Genomic DNA, 19,135 nt, shown 5'->3' with positions numbered 1-19,135 from the left:
CTGCTAACCAGAAGATAAAGGTTTCAAAAAAGAAAATGACTAATAAAATGTTCGCCCTACATATCAAGATATGCAAAATAGAAGACACCTACTGAGAAGTTAGCATGACTCCTCCGGTCTATTTCACCACTGCAGAAGAGTGCCATAGGATCAGTCTATTCTAATCATCTTTAAGGAAAGCAAGGCACCGCACAAAGAACTGTTAGAAATGATTACTCTCTGTACAGATACAAAGATAATGCCAGACAGGGTCATTTCTATTTGGAATCTGTATTATTCTCTGGCACATTTCATTCTAGACACCAGCACCAAGCAGATATGCACAAATACTGATTTTCCTTCAACTTCATCTTGTCCTAAATTCTGGCCACCCAATTAAAACTGAAATCAGAGAAAATGTGCATCAAAGACTATTATGCAGAAAATCTAGGTTCAGAGATCAATTTGAATCACTACCATTTCAGAAGGCATGACACAGTACTAAAAATGAAGGCAGCAGCAAAGATCAGACAATCTCATCCTCATTCTATAGACGAAGAAACTAGTTTCTACAGATTGTCTAGAGCTAGGGTGCCTGACAAGACAGTTACAAGCAACAGGCGACAAAACTTAACATTAAACCAAAATTCAGTTCCACAGTCACTTGCCACATTTTGAATGTTCAATGACCGCAGGCATGCAGCTAGTAGCTCAAAGTTATTTGTTCTACTGCACAGAGCAGATTTAGAACACATTTACATCAAGAGAGTTCTATGAACAACACTGTTCTCGGGTTACCCTCTCTCAATAACTCATATGTCCTGGCCTGAATTCTCCCATATTTCTTCTGGATCAGATTCAAGATAATCAATTTTGAAAAAAAAAAATTTTTTTTTTCTTTTTGGGTCATACCCGGTGATGCACAGGGGTTACTCCTGGCTTTGCACTCAGGAATTACTCCTGGCAGTGCTTGGGGGTCCATATGGGATGCTGGGAATTGAACACGGGTCGGCCGCGTGCAAGGTAAACACTCTACCCGCTATGCTATCGCTCCAGCCCCTGCAGAAATATTTTTGACAGCCTGCCTTCATTCTCTCCTAATATTTTTCCAATTTAAAAAGACAAGTTGAGGCCGGAGAGATAGTTCAACAGACTGAGTGCACAGTCTGCATGCAGGAGGCCCAGGCTCAATCCCAGACATTGTACAGTCTCTCAAGCACTGCTGGGTGTAACCCCTAAGCATGAACTCAGGAACTGCTCCTCCTGAACAGGGCAGGCATGGCCTAAACCATAATAAATAAATAAATAAATAAATAAATAAATAAATAAATAAATAAATAAATAAACACTGAAAAGAAAAGCAGGGTCCCAAGATGCGGCTCAAGTGGTAGAACACTTTGCGTGTGTACGGCCCTGGGTTTGATTCCCAGACCTGTACAGCCCTGCCTCATCACATATGGTCCTATAATGACTTTAAAAAAATGACAAGCAAGTTTAATACTTTTAATCAAAACCTTCTAACAAGAAGATGTATCTATTCATTATCACATAGCATTTGGGCATAATAGAAGGAAAGCCAAAGTCTGGAGTCAAAATGACTGTGATCTGTTCTCATTAGTCACTTAGCAGCAGGTCCAGGGCCAAAACAAGTCAACTAAGATTTCACCAGAAGCGATAACCCCCGTGTCAAGTGGAATGCTTTCACTGACTGCCTCCATCACGTGGGAACCAGAAGGATCACACGGGTTCATGTATTTATTTAAAGTGAGGGACAAGAGATGGCTCAAAGGGCAAGAGCTCGAGCTTCACATGCAGGAGCGACTCCCAAATACCCGGGCACCAACAGATTGCTCCCCATATTCCCTTACCTCCAAAAGAGTACCTGGAGTATATATGAATCCTGTAAAAACTGGTCCTGTGACAACTGCAGAACATTCTTTAAAACACAAATGTTGTAAAAGACCTTTCTCCAGACACTGCACTTTTTCAAGACTATTGAGGGGTCACTCCCAGCATTCAGTACTCAGCTTGTCAAGTGTTCTGGGGCACCAGGGGCACATCCAACGGCGCCAGGGGTGCACACGGAATACGGTGCCCGAACCTCATCCATGCAAGGCATGTGTTCCATCACTTTAGTCCCATCCTCAGACCAAAAGCCCCACAGTCATGCTTTAACTTTCTACCTCCTGTGAATGGATGAAAGGGATCTGGTCATATGGACAAAAGCCAACAACTGAAGAAAAAATAAAAAGCAACCCCAGCTGAGGATTCACACAAACAGCACAATTCTACTCCGACACAATGGGAACAACCACAGATTCTATTCAGCAAAGACCTTAACAGCTGCAAGAGACTGACCAGCCAGGCCAATCCCCGCATTGTGCAGACATAAAAACTGGGCTGAGAGACGAACTTATTTGTCCATTCAGCCAGTGAACACAGAAAAATCTCAATGCGGGACTTCCGACTCCTAGTCTCACGCTGGCACTCCAGCCAATAGGCCCTCGTTATGAATACTTTCCTTGGCTTCTTTCTTCCATACCACTTTCCACATGTCTAAGCACCCACAGAAGCAATTATACAGCTACTTTCCACAGCCTTTTCTTGCAGCTGAAAAAGATGTATTCATTCACGCATTCATTCAACACACACACATTGTGACTACTAGCCCAGTGCTAAGTCCGGAGATCCCTGCCCTCGGGAAAAGTAGAAAATGCAATGAGAGAGACAGAAAAGTGAATGAATAGTCTCCTTACAAAAAAAAAAGGGCGGCGACGTTAGAGGCAGAGGGGCTCTTGAAAACCCCACAAGTGGCTCCTCCACTTGAAGAAGGAAGGGTGTGGCATGGCGAGATGACATCGCCCAAGAGCCATCCAAGCAGCAAAGATGGAGGAAAAACTTCAAACACTGTGCTCTTTGTTCTTATTCCTTTTTTTCCCAGAGTAGCTTTAAGTTAACCAAATACAAAATGCAGTTCAATCGTCAGATTGTGTGTGGGAATGGTTTTTGGCTTTTTGTAATAATGTAATTAAGCAGACTGAGATATGAAAGAATAACAGGTGAAGAATTCAGCAAAAATCTGAGTTTGGTCCCTGACATGTCTGGCATCATGAGTACCACTGGGTGTGGTCCTGGTGGCCCACAGGACTGCTGGGTCCAAGCAGCGCCACATCACTGGACCCCATTATTGAACCCCCTGGCCCGGTGAGTGAGGATTACCAGAAATGGCATCACAGACCTCTGAGCACCACCACCAAATAAGAAAAAAATCTAATGAATTCATCTCACTCTCCAAGGGAGGTGGAGTTGAAGGAAAGATGATGTGGTATTTAAGCCAAAATCTGCAAACTTAGGATAGTCCTTTTTTGTTATTGTTTGAGGGTGGGGGGTGTGCAGTGCCAGGGATTGTAGCTAGGGGTCCTACATGTGCATTCTAGCCCTCTGAACTCTCTCCCAGGCTGAATGGCTCCCTTCTTGAGAACTTCTTTAGCGGCTGAGTCAAATTCAATATAAGGTAAAAAGCCAAAGAGAAAATTAATAAAAACTAAGCAGGTCTCTCCAACCAACCAAAAAAAAATGAAAAATGAAATCTATTACTGATGGAGGGGGGGTCATGTGAAGAGCAAAAACATGTTTAAAACCAAAATAAACAACAAAAGAGGCATTCTTAAACAGACATGGTAGGTAGATGAAAGGAAACTGTGGCTCACCCACACACCATCTTCCCTGTGGAGCAAGTGTCATGGCACCTTAAGGGCTGCCTGCCACTGGTGCCAACCCCATACTGCCCACTTCTGGCCAGTATGAAAAGCAGCCCCCACCCCGCAACTCAGCCCACTTGGACCTCTGCTGCCCTCCAGTGATGGCAAGAAACAAAGTTTAGCACACAGGCCTCCGTGGTCTTGTGTTCAACTCCCCTTAAACTTTGCCTTTGACTCTCTGAGCACAGGAGCCATACAATCCACTGGGTGGCAGCAGAACCTAGGGAGTCGCTCGGCATTTCCCCTGCAGAGGGAAATCACTAGATCGCGGTGCTTAACCAAAAGCCACCTGCAATCACAGGTCTGTAAAGAGAAACACTGGTGTTTGTCAGTCACAGAGACACACAGCCCTGCAGGCCCCTCTATCCAACCAGGATTAGAGAGAACTGTTTAAAAGAACTCTGACAGAATGGCCTTCATTACAGTGTGTGTGTGTTTGTGCGTGTGTGCGTGTGTGCGTGTGTGTGCATGTGTGTGCGTGTGTGCGTGTGTATGCGTGTGTGTGTGTGTGTGTGTGTGTGAGAGAGAGAGAGAGAGAGAGAGAGAGAGAGAGAGAGAGTGTTAGCCCCAGACTAAGCACACTTCCCAGTGGCAGTTCTTCCCTTTCTGCCCTTTCAGCTCTAACTCTGCCTTCATGTCAGCAAGAAGTTTGTCTTCCCCCACTGTGAACTAATGCCTTCATTTCCCTTTGGAGCATGGAAGATGGGCTGGCATTTCTGAACAAGAATTTCCCAGGTATAGGTGAAGGGATGGGTCATTGAACTTTGTATGGGGGAAGCATGAGCATAAAGATGTATGGATCTGTAACTGTACCCTCACGATGACTCTCTAATTAAAAATAAACTAATAAAAAAAAAAAGAGCAAGGAAAAAATTAAAAAATAAAGAATTTCCCAGGTATGAAAAAAATAAAACCGGAACTAATGACCAGAAGTAAGCACATTTGTAATTTTTTAAATAGTCAAATATCCTAAGTCTGTGTCAGGCAGGCCTTCAATTCAAAAGAGATTTACTACCACTTAAGTGCCAAACACTGATCACCATTTCCGGTGTGTGCAAACTAAAGGTACTCAGAAGCTCACCGGGGTGGTTTTTCACTTTTATATTTTATTTTTATGATAATCTAACATCTACTGTGAGGCTGCTCTTAGCCCGCAGGATAGCCAACTAAGAGGCTAGTTTTACCTTAAGATTGCCTACTCCTAGGGCTTAGATACAGTTCAAAGGTTGAGGCACTTGGCCCTTGCATGTGGCCAAGCCCAGTTCTACTCCCACCCCCATGTTAAGATGGTCCCTAGAGCACCCCAGAAGTAACCCCGAGCACAGAGCCACGGGCAAACCCTAAGCACTGCCAGGTGTGGCCCAACACCCACCCCCCACACATCCCAAAATTAAAGATTTTCTACTCCCATCACTGAACATGTTTCAGTGGAAAAAAAAAAAAACATAAAATCAATAATTTGCAAAAGCCTGTATTAAAAGATCTAGGTTTTACATTCGTCCAGGCTGAACAATGTGTCATGAAGAGCCTGTGGTTAACTTCTTAAACACATTTCTTAATTATGTAATTATCAAGTACACTCGGTTAAAAATGGACTGTCAGGAGCCATGGAGGTAGTTCAAAGGGCCGCAGTACGTATTTTGCCTACAGGAGGCTCAGGTTAGGTATCTGGCACCCACATGGTCCCCCCAAGTTAAGCCAGCAGCAGCCTTCAAGGAACTAAACCAGGAGTAGCCGTGAGCACCACCAGACATGGTCCCAAAACAATGGATTATCAAACGTACGAAATTTCTAGCAAAGGTCTCTGAACCTTTTATCTATTAAATTAGCAAGTCTACCTTCATAAAATTATATGAAAATAAAGTACAATAAAGAATAATTATTTCAAGACTGCCTACAGTGAGCACTCATTACCTGTTACCTTCTGTACTTCTTGAATAAATCCATTTTTTCAACTCTCTGCCGTGTTCTTTTGATCCGCTTCCTCAGAGTAACTGCGGTTTTAAATGTCACCCCCAAATTCATGCAAAAGCGGCACACTATAGATGTTTATTCTTTTTATGCCCAACTCTCAAATGTACTTGGCAAGTATGAAGAATGTAATCTGCTTTGTTCTATCTTCTGAGTTGGTATAAATATTGAACTCACTTGGAAACTATTTTAAAAGTGTTTTTGGCACACTACACATAGAACTGAATTAGAAGCACATGAAAAGGGCAAATAGATGTTTTAAAATATAGTAAGACAGTATAGGAAAAGTCAAATGAAGGATCTCTGAAAAACCCTCATGGTGAGGGGCGGGGGGCGGGGCCGGGGGCTGGAGGAGGGAGACAAAGTCTTTTCTAAGCAGGAGAGAGGCAAAAGGCTGGAGCACCGGTTTCGCTTAAAGCCTGGGTTCCATCCCCGGCATCACACCCCACCAATCGTCCAACCCCAATACCCCGAAGACCAACTCCAAGCACAGAAATGGGATTAGCCCCCAGCACACTAGGTGTGGGGGGAGGAAAAATTATCAACTCTCTACAGAACGATTTAACACTGTAGTCTGGGTTTGAATGGTTTTGCTGTATCTTGGGCCCATATTTCCCCACTGAACAAGTGTCCTTAGGCTGTTAATGTGGTCTGCAGCACCGTTTCTGCTGAGCCTGCTATTTTGTCTGTCCCTGTCATAATTCTGAAATACTCAGCTCTCTGCAGCAGAGTAATCCTCCAATCACAACAGCCCTTGCTGTGCTATCTCCCCGAGCCCAGAGAGTATCCCTGATCTCTGATCTCTTTTTTCTGCCCCGCTTATAAATGTATACCACGGCTCCTCGAGAAACTGAAACCTAGAGTCAGGACATCAGAACACTCATGACTGACCCAGCCAGGTTACTCCTGACACAAGTGTGATGACGTTGGTGTCCTTGGGTCTGCTTCCTAGCCGGGGTCCAGGGGTTAGCACGGGCCAGACACCATGCCACTGGGCTGCAGGTGGGTAAGTGGCTCCTCTCTCTGGGCCCCCACAGCACTTTGTTCCCAGCCACAGCATTGGACCCACGCTGTCCCTGTGCCTTCTCTCCTACCCCACTCTTCTCTTCTCCCCGGGAGTCGGGTTACTTTTCTTTGTGTTCCTAGTAACAGCACATTAAATGGCACATGTGGGAGTGGGCAAATTGAGTCCTGGTCAGGTCCCCCAAGAGTTGTTAATAGGGGGATAAAAGGATTTGTTCTCAAGCTTTTTCTCGGAGATAAGACTATCTCTGTCAACTTGTTGACTTCTATCAATCAAAAACACTCTGGTTCCACTGCTGTTTTTAGGGGCTGAGCCAACTGATTTAAGAAAATAAAAGCTGCACTTGTGGAGAAAAAAGGAAGAAGGGCAAAAGAACCAAACTGCTGACAACTTTAAACAGTGCAAGATCAAACCCAGATCTCATATATGCAAAGCATGTCTGAGCCACATCCCTTGCCCCTTATTCTACATTTTTTAACTTTTCTCCTAAGCTAATCCAATTTCCCCACTTCTACTTTATCAAGTATGTTAGCAAATGGCCTTTAGTCATTCACTGAGCATATACTGTAAACCTACTGGGCTTAAAAGCACTATAATAGGTACTGGGACAATGGCCTAGTATTTAATTTCATTTAAGATCGAAAATCAGGAAAAAAATTATAGAGCAAATCTAAAGGAAAGAAAAAGAAACCTAAAATGTATGTCTCTTCCAAAATCTCATGAGTTATTTTCATGGAGTTATTGGTGCAGAAATTAATGTATTAGCTAGCTACAGGCAAACTCTCATTTTCTGTTATCTTAATGATTTGCAGAACAGTGAGAAGAGAAGGCAATGACCAAGAGCAGCAACACTGATGAATCATGATGATATAATGCATACTTTGCAGACCAATGGAAAATTCTGCAACTGTCTTATCAGCAATATGGGAACCTTGTCAACCATGAAACAAAACCAGTCCCATTCAATTTCGCCTCCTAAAATCAACATTATGGAACAAGGACTATGATCATCACTTACATTCTTATAGTCTCCTACTCCTCAATTAACAGGAATTATTCATCCAACGAAGTTCATGACAACAAGGTGCAGAATGGTGCTGGCAAAGAGAAAATCAGCAAAGGCTCGTTCTGGGGAGATGCCTTGGAAATCTGCCTTGTTTTGTGGGTTGATCTGTATTCTCAGGCAAACTGTGTAAGAAAAAAAAAATAATCAAGATTATTTACAAGCATAAAACAAATACTGCTAATGAACACAAATAATCTGTTACCCATCAACTCTACTCTAAAGAAATGGTACATGCCTACCTTAAAAAGTGGAATAATATCCACCATAGCCCCAAATTTTAAATAATCTATCTATGAGCAGTAAAATGGGGAAATGATTGCAAATGAATACTGCAGACTACTAGGAAAAATGTAAAACTTTACAATATAGATGAATTCAACAAAAAGGGTTTTAGTAACATAATCCAGAGACAAAAACACTATCTCTATGATTCCACTTATGTAAAGCTTACTGTGAGGCAAAACCAACCTATGACCATTTAAGTCAGGATAATGGTTTTGATCTTTCAAGGGGGAAGTGTGATGAGGAAGGGCATGGTGAAAGCCCAAAAGTACAGGTAAAGGGCTGGAGTAATAGCACAGCGGGTAGGGTGTTTGCCTTGCACGCGGCCGACCCGGGTTCGATTCCCAGCATTCTATATGGTCCCCTGAGCACCGCCAGGGGTGATTCCTGAGTGCAGAGCCAGGAGTAACCACTGTGCATCACTGGTGTGACCCAAAAAGAAAAAAAAAGTGCAGGTAATAGTCTAAATATTGACCTTGATGGTGATTAATGGGGTGAAATTAAAAATTCATTAAGTTACACACTTAAGTTTTACACTCTAACCCATTAAAGACAAGATAAAGGGGTTGGGGAGCAGTGACTTCTCAGAGTCAAACCAAAATCCATAGGCTTACACAGAATAAAAATTAATGTAACAACAACAAAAAAAAATCCTCAGAAATATCTTACCAACTAGACTTACACTTAGATGAAAAAGGGAACAAACTGGTTGACAAAGGTGATAAAACTGTGAATTAGTTTCTAATAAAATTATACAGTGGATAGCAAAGATAAATAAACATGCCATCCATGAGGATCTCATAGTCAAAGATAAATTAATTCGAAAATTCTAGCAGTTGTATGTCTCAAACAAAGGCAGAAACCTCAAGCTTCTTGACAAGTTTATTCTGACAGAGAACTCTATGCCGAATTCTATAACTTTGAAGATTCAACCTGATACATCAGCCAGTCATGTGACATGAAACGGAAGCACCAGGAGTACACTTTTCCAATATATCGTTACATCTGTGATAAATTACACTACTTAAGAAAAGCCAAATTTGCTTCTGGTTAGTATCCATGCCATCAGCAACCAAGATAAAGCAATGAACTACACTCTAACCCACCAGTCAGAAAACCATCAAATGAGTTCTCCAGAGTCTGTCACCATGGCAACAGTTTTCATTAGGCTTCAACATGTAAACACTGAAAAAGCACCACTGATCTTTCCAGGCACCTGGACCCTTCAAAATATGAAGGACACTGACTGAATAAGGGCACCCAATTAAAATCCTGCTGTGGTGAATATAAATTGGTTCATCCTTTAGGGAGAAAAATCTGGCAATATCTATTAATATTTAAAATGTTCTTACCTTTTGACTAAAGAATTAATCTTATAGAACAAAGACATTCTAACTGCACATATGCTTAAGTTAAAACAAAAACCATCCAAATGTCACCAAGGAGATTATTATTATAAGTTAAATGACAGACATACAGTCAAACACCACACAATGCCAGGCAACTATTCAAAAAAATAAAATAAATTCTCTATCCATCTACAATAAAGATAGAATACATGCGGGGGGTAAAAAAAAAAATCATTCCATTCCACACAGATCTTTTGAAAAAATAAGCTGACAAAAAGATACGTTATTTTCTCATTCGCTTTACTTGCAACCTAGGAAAAAAATCTGGAGAAACAGATACCAAACTCTTAAGGGTGGCAGCTCAGGTGGAAGATTCGAGTAGAGTTTCAGGTAACATGAGAGGACAAAAGAGAAGCTCCTTCTGGATGAGGGATAAAGTAACGAAGAGGCAGTACGTACTCAGTGACACTGTTAAGAATCACAGCCCAACAGAGATGGAAAGTATGCCAGGGGTCACCAAGGCCAAGACCCCCTTTGAGGCATAAAATGCTGAAAAAGTACTGGAGTGTGGGCAAGCTGGGGGAGGCTAGGGGAACGGTTAGGGAAGCTTTCCAAAGAATACTGCCCTCTTCCAGGACCTGATAAGCATCTCTGGTGCAGCGTTACAGACCTGCCAGAGCCTGTGCTACTGATAGGGGTGTCACATTTCTCAGGTGCACTGGGGTACAAAGATGGCCCAAGCATGCCTATTCCAAAAGCTCCTCCAAAAAAGCAATTTGAACCCGCTGTTGGTGGGAAACAGAGACCGGTCAGCCTCTAAGGAAAAGAGTCTAATGGGCCTGTCGGTCTGGTCTGGGATCCACCGGATGGTGCTGAAGGGCTACTTCTGGCTCGATGCACAAGTGGTGTTCAGGGGATCGTGCAGTGCCAGGTACGGAACCGAAGGTTCTAGCACATAAAACATGTGGCTCAGACCTTCGCACTAGCTCCCTGGGCTTTCTCCAAATATTAAGAATAGATCTAACCTAACACACAATTAAGCAATTCCACTCCTAGGCATCGATCAAAAAAGATACAAACTCATTAGCTCAGGACCAGTGAGACAGTTCCATAGGCTGGAGACAATCTTTGCATGCAGGATGCCTAGAGTTCATTCATGCATGGTCACCTAAGCCCAGAGCACTGAGCCGCGAGGCACCTCTGAGCACTTCTGTGCATGGTCCCAATAAAGAAAATAAAATAGTAAAACTGTACATATAAAACAAACATTTTTGCTCTTATAAATCATGAAACTATTATTACTTCAATAAAAAAATCACAAATCATATATCTGAATTATACACGGTACAATTTTGAGACCACCCACCCGCCCCCAATAAAAATAACCTTCAGGCGCCAGGGATGTGGTTCAATGATAGAGCACATGCTCTGCATATGTGAGGCCCTGGGTTCAACCCCTGACACTAAACCCCAAAAACAGATTCCTCCACAAATGGCCATCACTAAGCACTTCCCAAGGCAGAAATGCACTGCCTCTTGAAGTTCAAATTTAACCTCCTGAAATGTTCACTCATTCAGCAAAATATTTATGAGCATCTACTATGACATATACATTGTCCCAGGTGCTGGGAATACAGCACAGAATAAGACAGGCAACAGCCTAGCTCCCAAGTAACATATGTCCCTATGGAGAGAAATGTAGAGTAACTTCTGAGCGAGGAAATAAACAAAGACGGACAGGAGCAATAGTACAGCAGGCAGGGCACTTGCCTTCACATTGCCAAACCACGTTCAATCCCCAGCGTGTGTGGTCTCCCGATCACCCTCCAAGAGTGATCGCTGAGCACAGAGCCAGAATAATTCCTGAGCACCACAGGTGTGGCCCAAAATCCACTGCATGGTATATACCAAAAAAATAAGAACAAAGTCGGGGAGGGTGGGAGGGACACTGGGTTTACGGGTGGTGGAGAACGGGCACTGGTGAAGGGATGGGTTCCAAACTTTGTATGAGGGAAGTATAAGCACAAAAGTGTATAAATCTGTAACTGTACCCTCACGGTGATTCTCTAATTAAAAATAAATAAATTTAAAAAAAAAAAAAAAAAAAGTGGGGCCACAGCAATAGTGCAGTGGGGAGGGCTTTTGCCTTGCATGCAGCCGACTCGGGTTCGATTCCTGCCATCCCATATGGTCCCCCAAGCACCGCTAGGAGTAATTCTGAGTGCAGAGCCAGGAGTAACCCCTGAGCATTACAGGGCATGACCCCCAAAAAAGCCAAAAGAAGGAAAAAAAGAAGAAAAGAAAATGCAGGTATACCTGTGTCCTTCCCTATTATAAAACACACAGAGCCACAGGGCCTTCAAGAGACCATTCCAAATTCTTTCTATTAGGGCTGGAGCAATAACACAGCTGGTTGGGTGTTTGCCTTGCATGCGGCCAACCCGGGTTTGATTCCTACCCCCCTCTGGAGAGCCCAGCAAGCTACCGAGAGTATCTTGCCCGCATGGCAGAACCTGGCAAGCTACCCGTGGTATACTCGATATGTCAAAAACAGTAGCAACAAGTCTCACAATGGAGACGTTACTGGTGCCCGCTCAAGCAAATCTATGAGCAACGGGGTGACAGTGACAGTGATTTTTTTAAAAATTGTGGTGAACACCCAAGAACTCTAGAAATAAGTACCAGGAGGTTGACTCCATGGCTTCGAGGCTGTCCTCACGTTCCGGGGAAAGGGCAACTCAGAGAAGCGATCACCAACTACATTGTAGTCGAAGGCCATGTGGGGGAAGGGAGTTGCGGGCTGAATGAGGGCTAGAGACTGAGCACAGCGGCCACTGAACATCTTTATTGCAAACCACAACAGCTAATTAGAGAGAGAGAACAGAAGGGAATGCCTTGCCACAGTGGCAGGGTGGGGTGGGGGGGAGATGGGATTGGGGAGGGTGGGAGGGACACTGGGTTTACAGGTGGTGGAGAATGGGCACTGGTGAAGGGATGGGTTCCCGAACTTTGTATGAGGGAAGTATAAGCACAAAAGTGTATAAATCTGTAACTGTACCCTCACGGTGATTCTCTAATTAAAAATAAATAAATTAAAAAAAATTGTGGTTAAAAGGAAAAAAAAAAAAAAAGAACAAAGTGACTAGGAATCTATTTTTTATGTGATGGTCATAGAATGCCTCTCAAAGAAGGGGCTCCTTAAGACTCAATTCAAAAGACAGGAGACAAGCACATAAAAATCTGGAGCAAAGCATAGAGAACTCAGACAATCTTAATACACTCACGTTATAGCAGGTCCCACTGACCAGCCGACAGTGACCAAGGAGACAAGCAGCTCAAGGCCTCCCGCTGGGGCTTTGCAAGAATGCAGGGTACCATCAGCATGCTAGGGGAGTCTGCTAACATTCTAAAAGTAACAGAACATCCTCTCCCCGCCCCTATGAGGCCCCAAGTTGCCACCCACCAATGGCTCCTGGCTCCTGAACGGCCATGACCCCAGAGGCACACAAACCCATCTCGGAACCCAGCGCCTTTTGGCAGAAATACATCTGGACTGAGCATTAATCTATGGCACTGTGCCACCCCAGGTGGTGAAAGGTGTTTGTCTCTTCCGCCTTTTCTCCCCAGTGGCACAGGGGCCGCCATCTTTTCAGAGCCTACTGGACATCCAGGTATGAGACTGCAGTGACGTGACATTGCGGGGCCTCACAAGATGGGGGCTGGAACCGGCCCCTCTCCCCGCCCCAAGTTGCCGCCCATGAATGGCTCCTGGCTTCCGAATGGCCATGATCCTAGAGGCACACAAACGAATCTCGGGACCTGGAGGCTTTTGACAGAAATCCCTCCAGACATTACTAAAATATCAGAAAACCAAAATCGCACGGACACTTCGCAACCGCATGACATCATATGCTCTTCATAATCAGCAATAGGAAACAAATTATCTAATGATGGCTTTTCGGCAGATCTGATCGTTGGAAAAATTTCCAAATAATAATGGTGGATCTTTTGTCGAAATACTGAATGTGATCAAAGTGGAGAGAGAGTAAAGTGGAAATCTTCTGCCACACAGGCAGGGGGAGGGGTGGAACGGGAGGGTATACTGGGGTTCTTGGTGGTGGAGCATGTGCACTGGTGAAGGGATGGACTTGATCGTTGTATGACCAAGACTTAAACCAGAAAGCTTTGTAACTGTTCTCATGGTGATTCAAAAAATAATTTTTTTAAAAAAATTAAAAATAAAGTAACAGAATATGAACATTTCAGAGTTTTAAGCAGAAAAAAATCTGATTTAACCTATTAATAATCTATCTCTGAGGTGTATGTTAGTGCAGGAAGAACGGTGGAGTCAAAAAGATGTGCTCGGAGCCAGAGGTTCTTCGTCCTCTTAACCACTTCTTTGATGCTCTTGAAGGCATTCCACGCCGCTCTCTTCTCCTGCGCAGTTCTGGCGCCAAGTTGTTCCTCATGTTGAGTTCTCGACCCAGATACACATAGCTGCTGCATTCGGAGATGTTTGTTCCATTGAAAGCAAATGGAACGTCAGGGACTAGTTCATTTTTCATGAACATTGTCTTGGTGAGATTCAGCTGCAGTCCGACCTTTTCACACTCGAGGTTGAAGTCGGGCAGTATTTGTGCCGCTTGGCTAATGTTTGGTGTTATTAGAACGATGTCATCAGCGAAGCGGAGGTGGTGTAGTTGCCGACCACCTATATCACGTTTCACGCAAGTGAGAAGGAATCGAGTTCCTACCTCCGTCAACAATCAAGAATCAGAGACGCTGTCTCGTTTGCCAAGGCATCGAAAGTCAGAGGGGCCGGACACATAATGCAATTTAGAGACGACTGCTGGACTAGATCTGTTACCGACTGGATTCTACGGGACGTCAAAAGACCGCATGGTCGCCCACCTACGAGATGATCAGACTTCTTCGTCAAAACCCTGAATGAACGGTTTGAGGCTCTTCATGTGAGCAGATACCAATGGGCTACACTAGCACATGACAGGAACCAATGGAGACGTTACCACTCAAGCAAATCAAAAATCAATGGGATGACAAGTGATACAAGTGAATAATCTATCTAAATCAGATAATTATAACCTGGTTTTACATCTGATTTAAAGTAAAAATAATCTGATTTTTCTCTTTTTTGAGGGGGAAGGGAAGTGGAAGGGAGGTGACAGTACTCAGGAGCTAATCCCAGCTTTGGTCAACCCTCGTAGACTCAGGGGAACATGTGTTACCAGGAATGTTTTAAAATTGCTAGAACAGCATGTGGAGAATGGTCTGCAAAGTTAAAGAAGACACAGAGGAATCATTTATGGACCAGCATACACAGGTGATGACAGGAAGAATGGATAGAAGAGAGACAATATATACTTAAGAAGAGAGGACTTGCTGGATTTAGATGTGGAGATAAAGAAATCAAAGGAATGATGCTGGAGCAATAGCACAGCGGGTAGGGCTTTTGCCTTGCACACAGCTGACCCGGGTTTGATTCCCAGCATCCCATATGGTCCCCCTGAGCACCACCAGGAGTAATTCCTGAGTGCAGAGCCGGGAGTAACCGCTGTGCATCGCTGAGTGTGACCCCCCCCCCAAAAAAAAAAAAGAAATCAAAGGACTGAGGAAACCTACTTAGGTGAAGACAATTTATTTCAATTAGGTTGAAGCCTAATTTCTGGCTTCAACAATTCAAGCAATTCTGAAACCATAGAGACTGGTAAAGAAGCAGATGGGTGGGTGAAAGTTTAATTTAACAGGTATACAGACATCTAAATAAGATGTTACAGGGCTGAAGAGACAGTACAGCGGGTAAGGAATCTGCTTTACATGGCCAAGCAAGGTTCAATTCCTAACACCAGAGATGGCCCACCCAGCCCCACTAGGAGTGATCCCTGAGTACACAGCCTAGAGTAAGCTGAGTACTGCCAGCATATGGGGCGGAGGTTAACTGGGTAACTGTATTACAAATTTGGAATTTGGAGGACAGGTCAAAACTAGTACATATGTTGGAGTTATATAGATATTATTTAAATTTATCTGTTGACATAGAGAAAAACAGAAAAGAGAACCATGAACTCTACCAGGAGAACAGAGTGTTGTAAAAGTTTTGAGAAGTATTTCACACAGAAGGAAGCAGTCCAACTATGATCCAGGCTGCTGAACAATCAGGTAAGGGAGGTGAGGTAGGTGACCAGCAGGTTAGGCAAAATGGCAAGAAACATTTCCCTGGTATGGTGGGGATCACGCCACCACCAAGAGTGAGTTAAGGAACACAGAATATAAGAAAGCAGAAACAGACTTCATTCAAATAAGTCAGTGATGATGGAGATGAAAGAAACAAAATGGCAACTGGAGGAGTACCTGGGGTAAAGTGAGTTCTTGCTTTGTGAAGAATAGCTGCATTTTACCACTATGTAGGCTTCAGTATGCATCACTGGCACATGGTGTGTAAATACTGTTAAATCCAATTCTGTACTCCACCAAACATATGTCTCCTTCATCTTTGTCTGAAAGCATTTTTTTTATTTTTATAAAGTTGTTCACAGTGATTTATTACACTCAATATTACGACACCAATTCCATCACCATCATACCTTCCCACCACCATCATTTCCAATTTTCTCAACCACCACCCAAGCCTGCCCTAAGAGCAAACCCAAAATGATTTATTTTGTATTGGTTGTTGTGATTAATTCACTTAAAATGGTCAAAAAAGATTTCCTTAAAAGAAAACGTATGAAGATTGTTGTATCTCACCCTGGGGGCATTAAGTTCTCACATAAGAGATTACTAACATGTTGCTACAGGTTATGTGTTGTGTGTTAATATTTTCTTAATCAAGATTGGTTGCCTTCTACTTTACACCCTATCCAATGTGGTGTGCTACTCCTGGTATACCTGTGGTGTACAGTATGAGATGTCAGGCCCGAGGAAGCCTGAAAGTACTTTTAACTGGACATTAAAACATTAGAAATACGGCATAGAGAGAAATTAATAATGTAGGATGAAAGAATGACTGCAGAAGCTAAGTTCTGAAGGAGCAAAAATCAACTAGATTTCCTGCTTGAGAAGTGGCCTTTGCTGAACAAGGCACAGAGTCTTAACGATCTGGGAAGTCAATCAGAGCAGAGGTTGCTGATTCTCTGGTGAGAGAAAAAGATTTATCTACTCTTTTTGTGAAAAATAAAACAAGATCATCAGCTGAGAATAAAAGAAAAGAGGGGATATAAAAGAGCAAAGAGAAAAACTATGAAGTTTATTTCTGGAAAGCACAGCTATTAGAAAAGAATTATAGGGCCTCTGGGCAGAGCTGAGTGCCCATTTGTGTTCCTATTCTCGCCAAAACGTCTCCATCACACTACTATATAGTTACACTTGACTGTTTCTCCCACTAGATTATGAACTCTGAGTGCAGAGACCAAAACTGTGTTTCACGGAGTGAACCCACAGTACCCAGGCAGAAAACCTGGCTCATAATTGCATGGTATTCCTCAAATTATTAGTAGGATGCTAACAGTTGAATATATATACAGGTAAACACTGAGGATGCAGAGATGAAAAGTCCCAATTCCCTACACTCAAAGCGCACTCTCTCTCGTTCTTGCTCCCCCCACCTCTCATATATTAAAAGAATTTGTTGTGAATGAGGCAAGAAAGATAGGATCATGAAAAAGCCTGTATGCAGCAGATTTTTTTTTAATTTTCTTTGGAAAGGACAACTTCTATATGTATAGAGACACAATCAGATTTGCAAATCAAATCAAGCCGTCAAACAGCCAAACAGCAGGAGAGAGGCTAGAAACTAAAGAGACGAGTAAAGGTCAGTCTAGATGAGAAATGCAGAATCTTTGGGGGCCGGAAAGATAGTATAGTTGGTAAGGCAAGTGGCACATACAGTCCCCCAAGCACACCAGGAGTGACACTTGACAAAAGAATGAGGGACAGTTCCTGAGCAAAGCCAGATGTGTGGGGGGGGAGGGGGGAGGGGGAGAGGAACATTAAGAGGATGAAGAAAGAGAAACAGGGATGAGAGATTCAGAAACAGGATTCTCAGGCAGAGTTCTCAGGTTAGGGATGTGGCTCACTGATAAAGCACCTGCCTTGCATATATGACACCTAGGTTTAATCCCAATGCCACAGGAAAGAAAAAGTAGAAATGGATTCTCAGGTCTCACGTACAAGGTTAGCAGAGATACAAAAGAATAGGACCCCAAAACCTCATAGACACTTGCCTACTGCAAAGAAAGGTCAGACCCAACCCTCACAATAGCCTCCGTGAGATAGAAAACATTCTTGATTAGACCCTCTTGATTCTCAAACTCAATTACCTTGTGGATTTGTAACCTAGAGGAAAAAAGTGTTCTTTAATCCAAAATTGTCTCCTATAGATTACAGAATAGATCGAAGTTGTGCAATAACTTAAAAACTGATTTCAAGGAGGCTGAAGTACTCTTCAATGGAAGAGCACCTGCCTTGCAGGCTCTTTATATTTTATATTATACCATAAATTCATTCTCTTTATAAAATTGATGTCACTGTCATCCCGTTGCTCATCGATCTGTTCGAGCGGGTAGCTTGCCAGGCTCTACCATGTGGGCTCGATACTCTCGGTAGCTTGCCGGGCTCTCCAAGAGGGGCAGAGGAATCGAACTCGGGTCGGCCACGTGAAAGGCGAACGCCCAACCGCTGTGCTAGCGCTCCAGCCCCTTTATAAAATTATCCCATGGGGTATTCGATATGCCAGAAAACAGTAACAAGTTTCACAATGGAGATGTTACTGGTGCCTGCTGGAGCAAATAGATGAACAACGGGACAACAGTGCTAACTTTATAGGTATCCTTAGGCACAATTGAGAAAATAAGCTTATAATTTTTGTTCTATTGATGGTTATTTTTGTTTTTATATAAAAGTTAGGTGATGACAATATATAAACTATTACAAGAGATTTCTCTAATATGGCATGACGATTAAATTGTGGTGAATTTTTTTACACATACTTCACTTTTTTTCAGTTTTTGTAGTAAGAATTAACTGGGCAAGCTACCCGTGTGTATTGGATATGCCAAAAACAGTAACAATAAGTCTCTCAATAAGAGACGTTACTGGTGCCCGCTCAAACAAATCGATGAGCAACGGGATGAGAGTGACAATGACAATTAATTAAAATAAAATAAAATATTTTTTAAAAGATAATTGAGGGGGGCTGGAGTGATAGCACAGCAGGTAGGGCGTTTGCCTTGCACGCGCCTGACCTGGGTTTGATTCCCAGCATCCCATATGGTCCCCTGAGCACCGCCAGGGGTAATTCCTGAGTGCATGAGCCAGGAGTAAACCCTGTGCATTGCTGGGTGTGACCCAAAAATTAAAAAATAAATAAATAAATAAAAGATAATTGAGGAGCTGAAGAGATATAATAGTGGACAGGGTGCTTGCCTTGCATGTGGCTGACCAGGTTCAATGACTGCCACCCCAGACAGTCCCCAAGCCCACCAGGAGCGAGCCCTGAGCACAAAAAACACCCACCCACCTGCCCCTCAAAAAAGATAACTGAAAAAAAAAGCCTGATTTAAAGAATTAAAAAGTACAGGTAATATTTTTCACTTATTCCTCCTACTGAAACACTTGAAGAGACAGGCAGCATAACAGGCGGAGCACATGCTTTGCAAGCAGAAACCAGGGCTCCCTCTCCATACCA

At 43.1% G+C, this 19,135-nt stretch overlaps 1 protein-coding gene across 1 annotated transcript in view; it reads right to left on the bottom strand.

The window, feature by feature from the left end:
* Positions 1–19,135, bottom strand: part of DAD1 (defender against cell death 1) — a 28,855-nt gene that overhangs the window by 3,761 nt on the left and 5,959 nt on the right. The window contains exon 2 of the mRNA XM_004609487.2: positions 7,754–7,923. Coding sequence (XP_004609544.1) covers positions 7,793–7,923 — 131 coding nt within the window. The 3' untranslated portion in view covers positions 7,754–7,792. The remainder of the gene's footprint in view (positions 1–7,753; positions 7,924–19,135) is intronic.

This window comes from Sorex araneus, chromosome 3, assembly GCF_027595985.1.
Source record: "Sorex araneus isolate mSorAra2 chromosome 3, mSorAra2.pri, whole genome shotgun sequence".
Taxonomy (NCBI): domain Eukaryota; kingdom Metazoa; phylum Chordata; class Mammalia; order Eulipotyphla; family Soricidae; genus Sorex; species Sorex araneus.
Note: the sequence above shows the minus strand (reverse complement) of the source record. Positions and strands in the feature narration are given on the sequence as shown.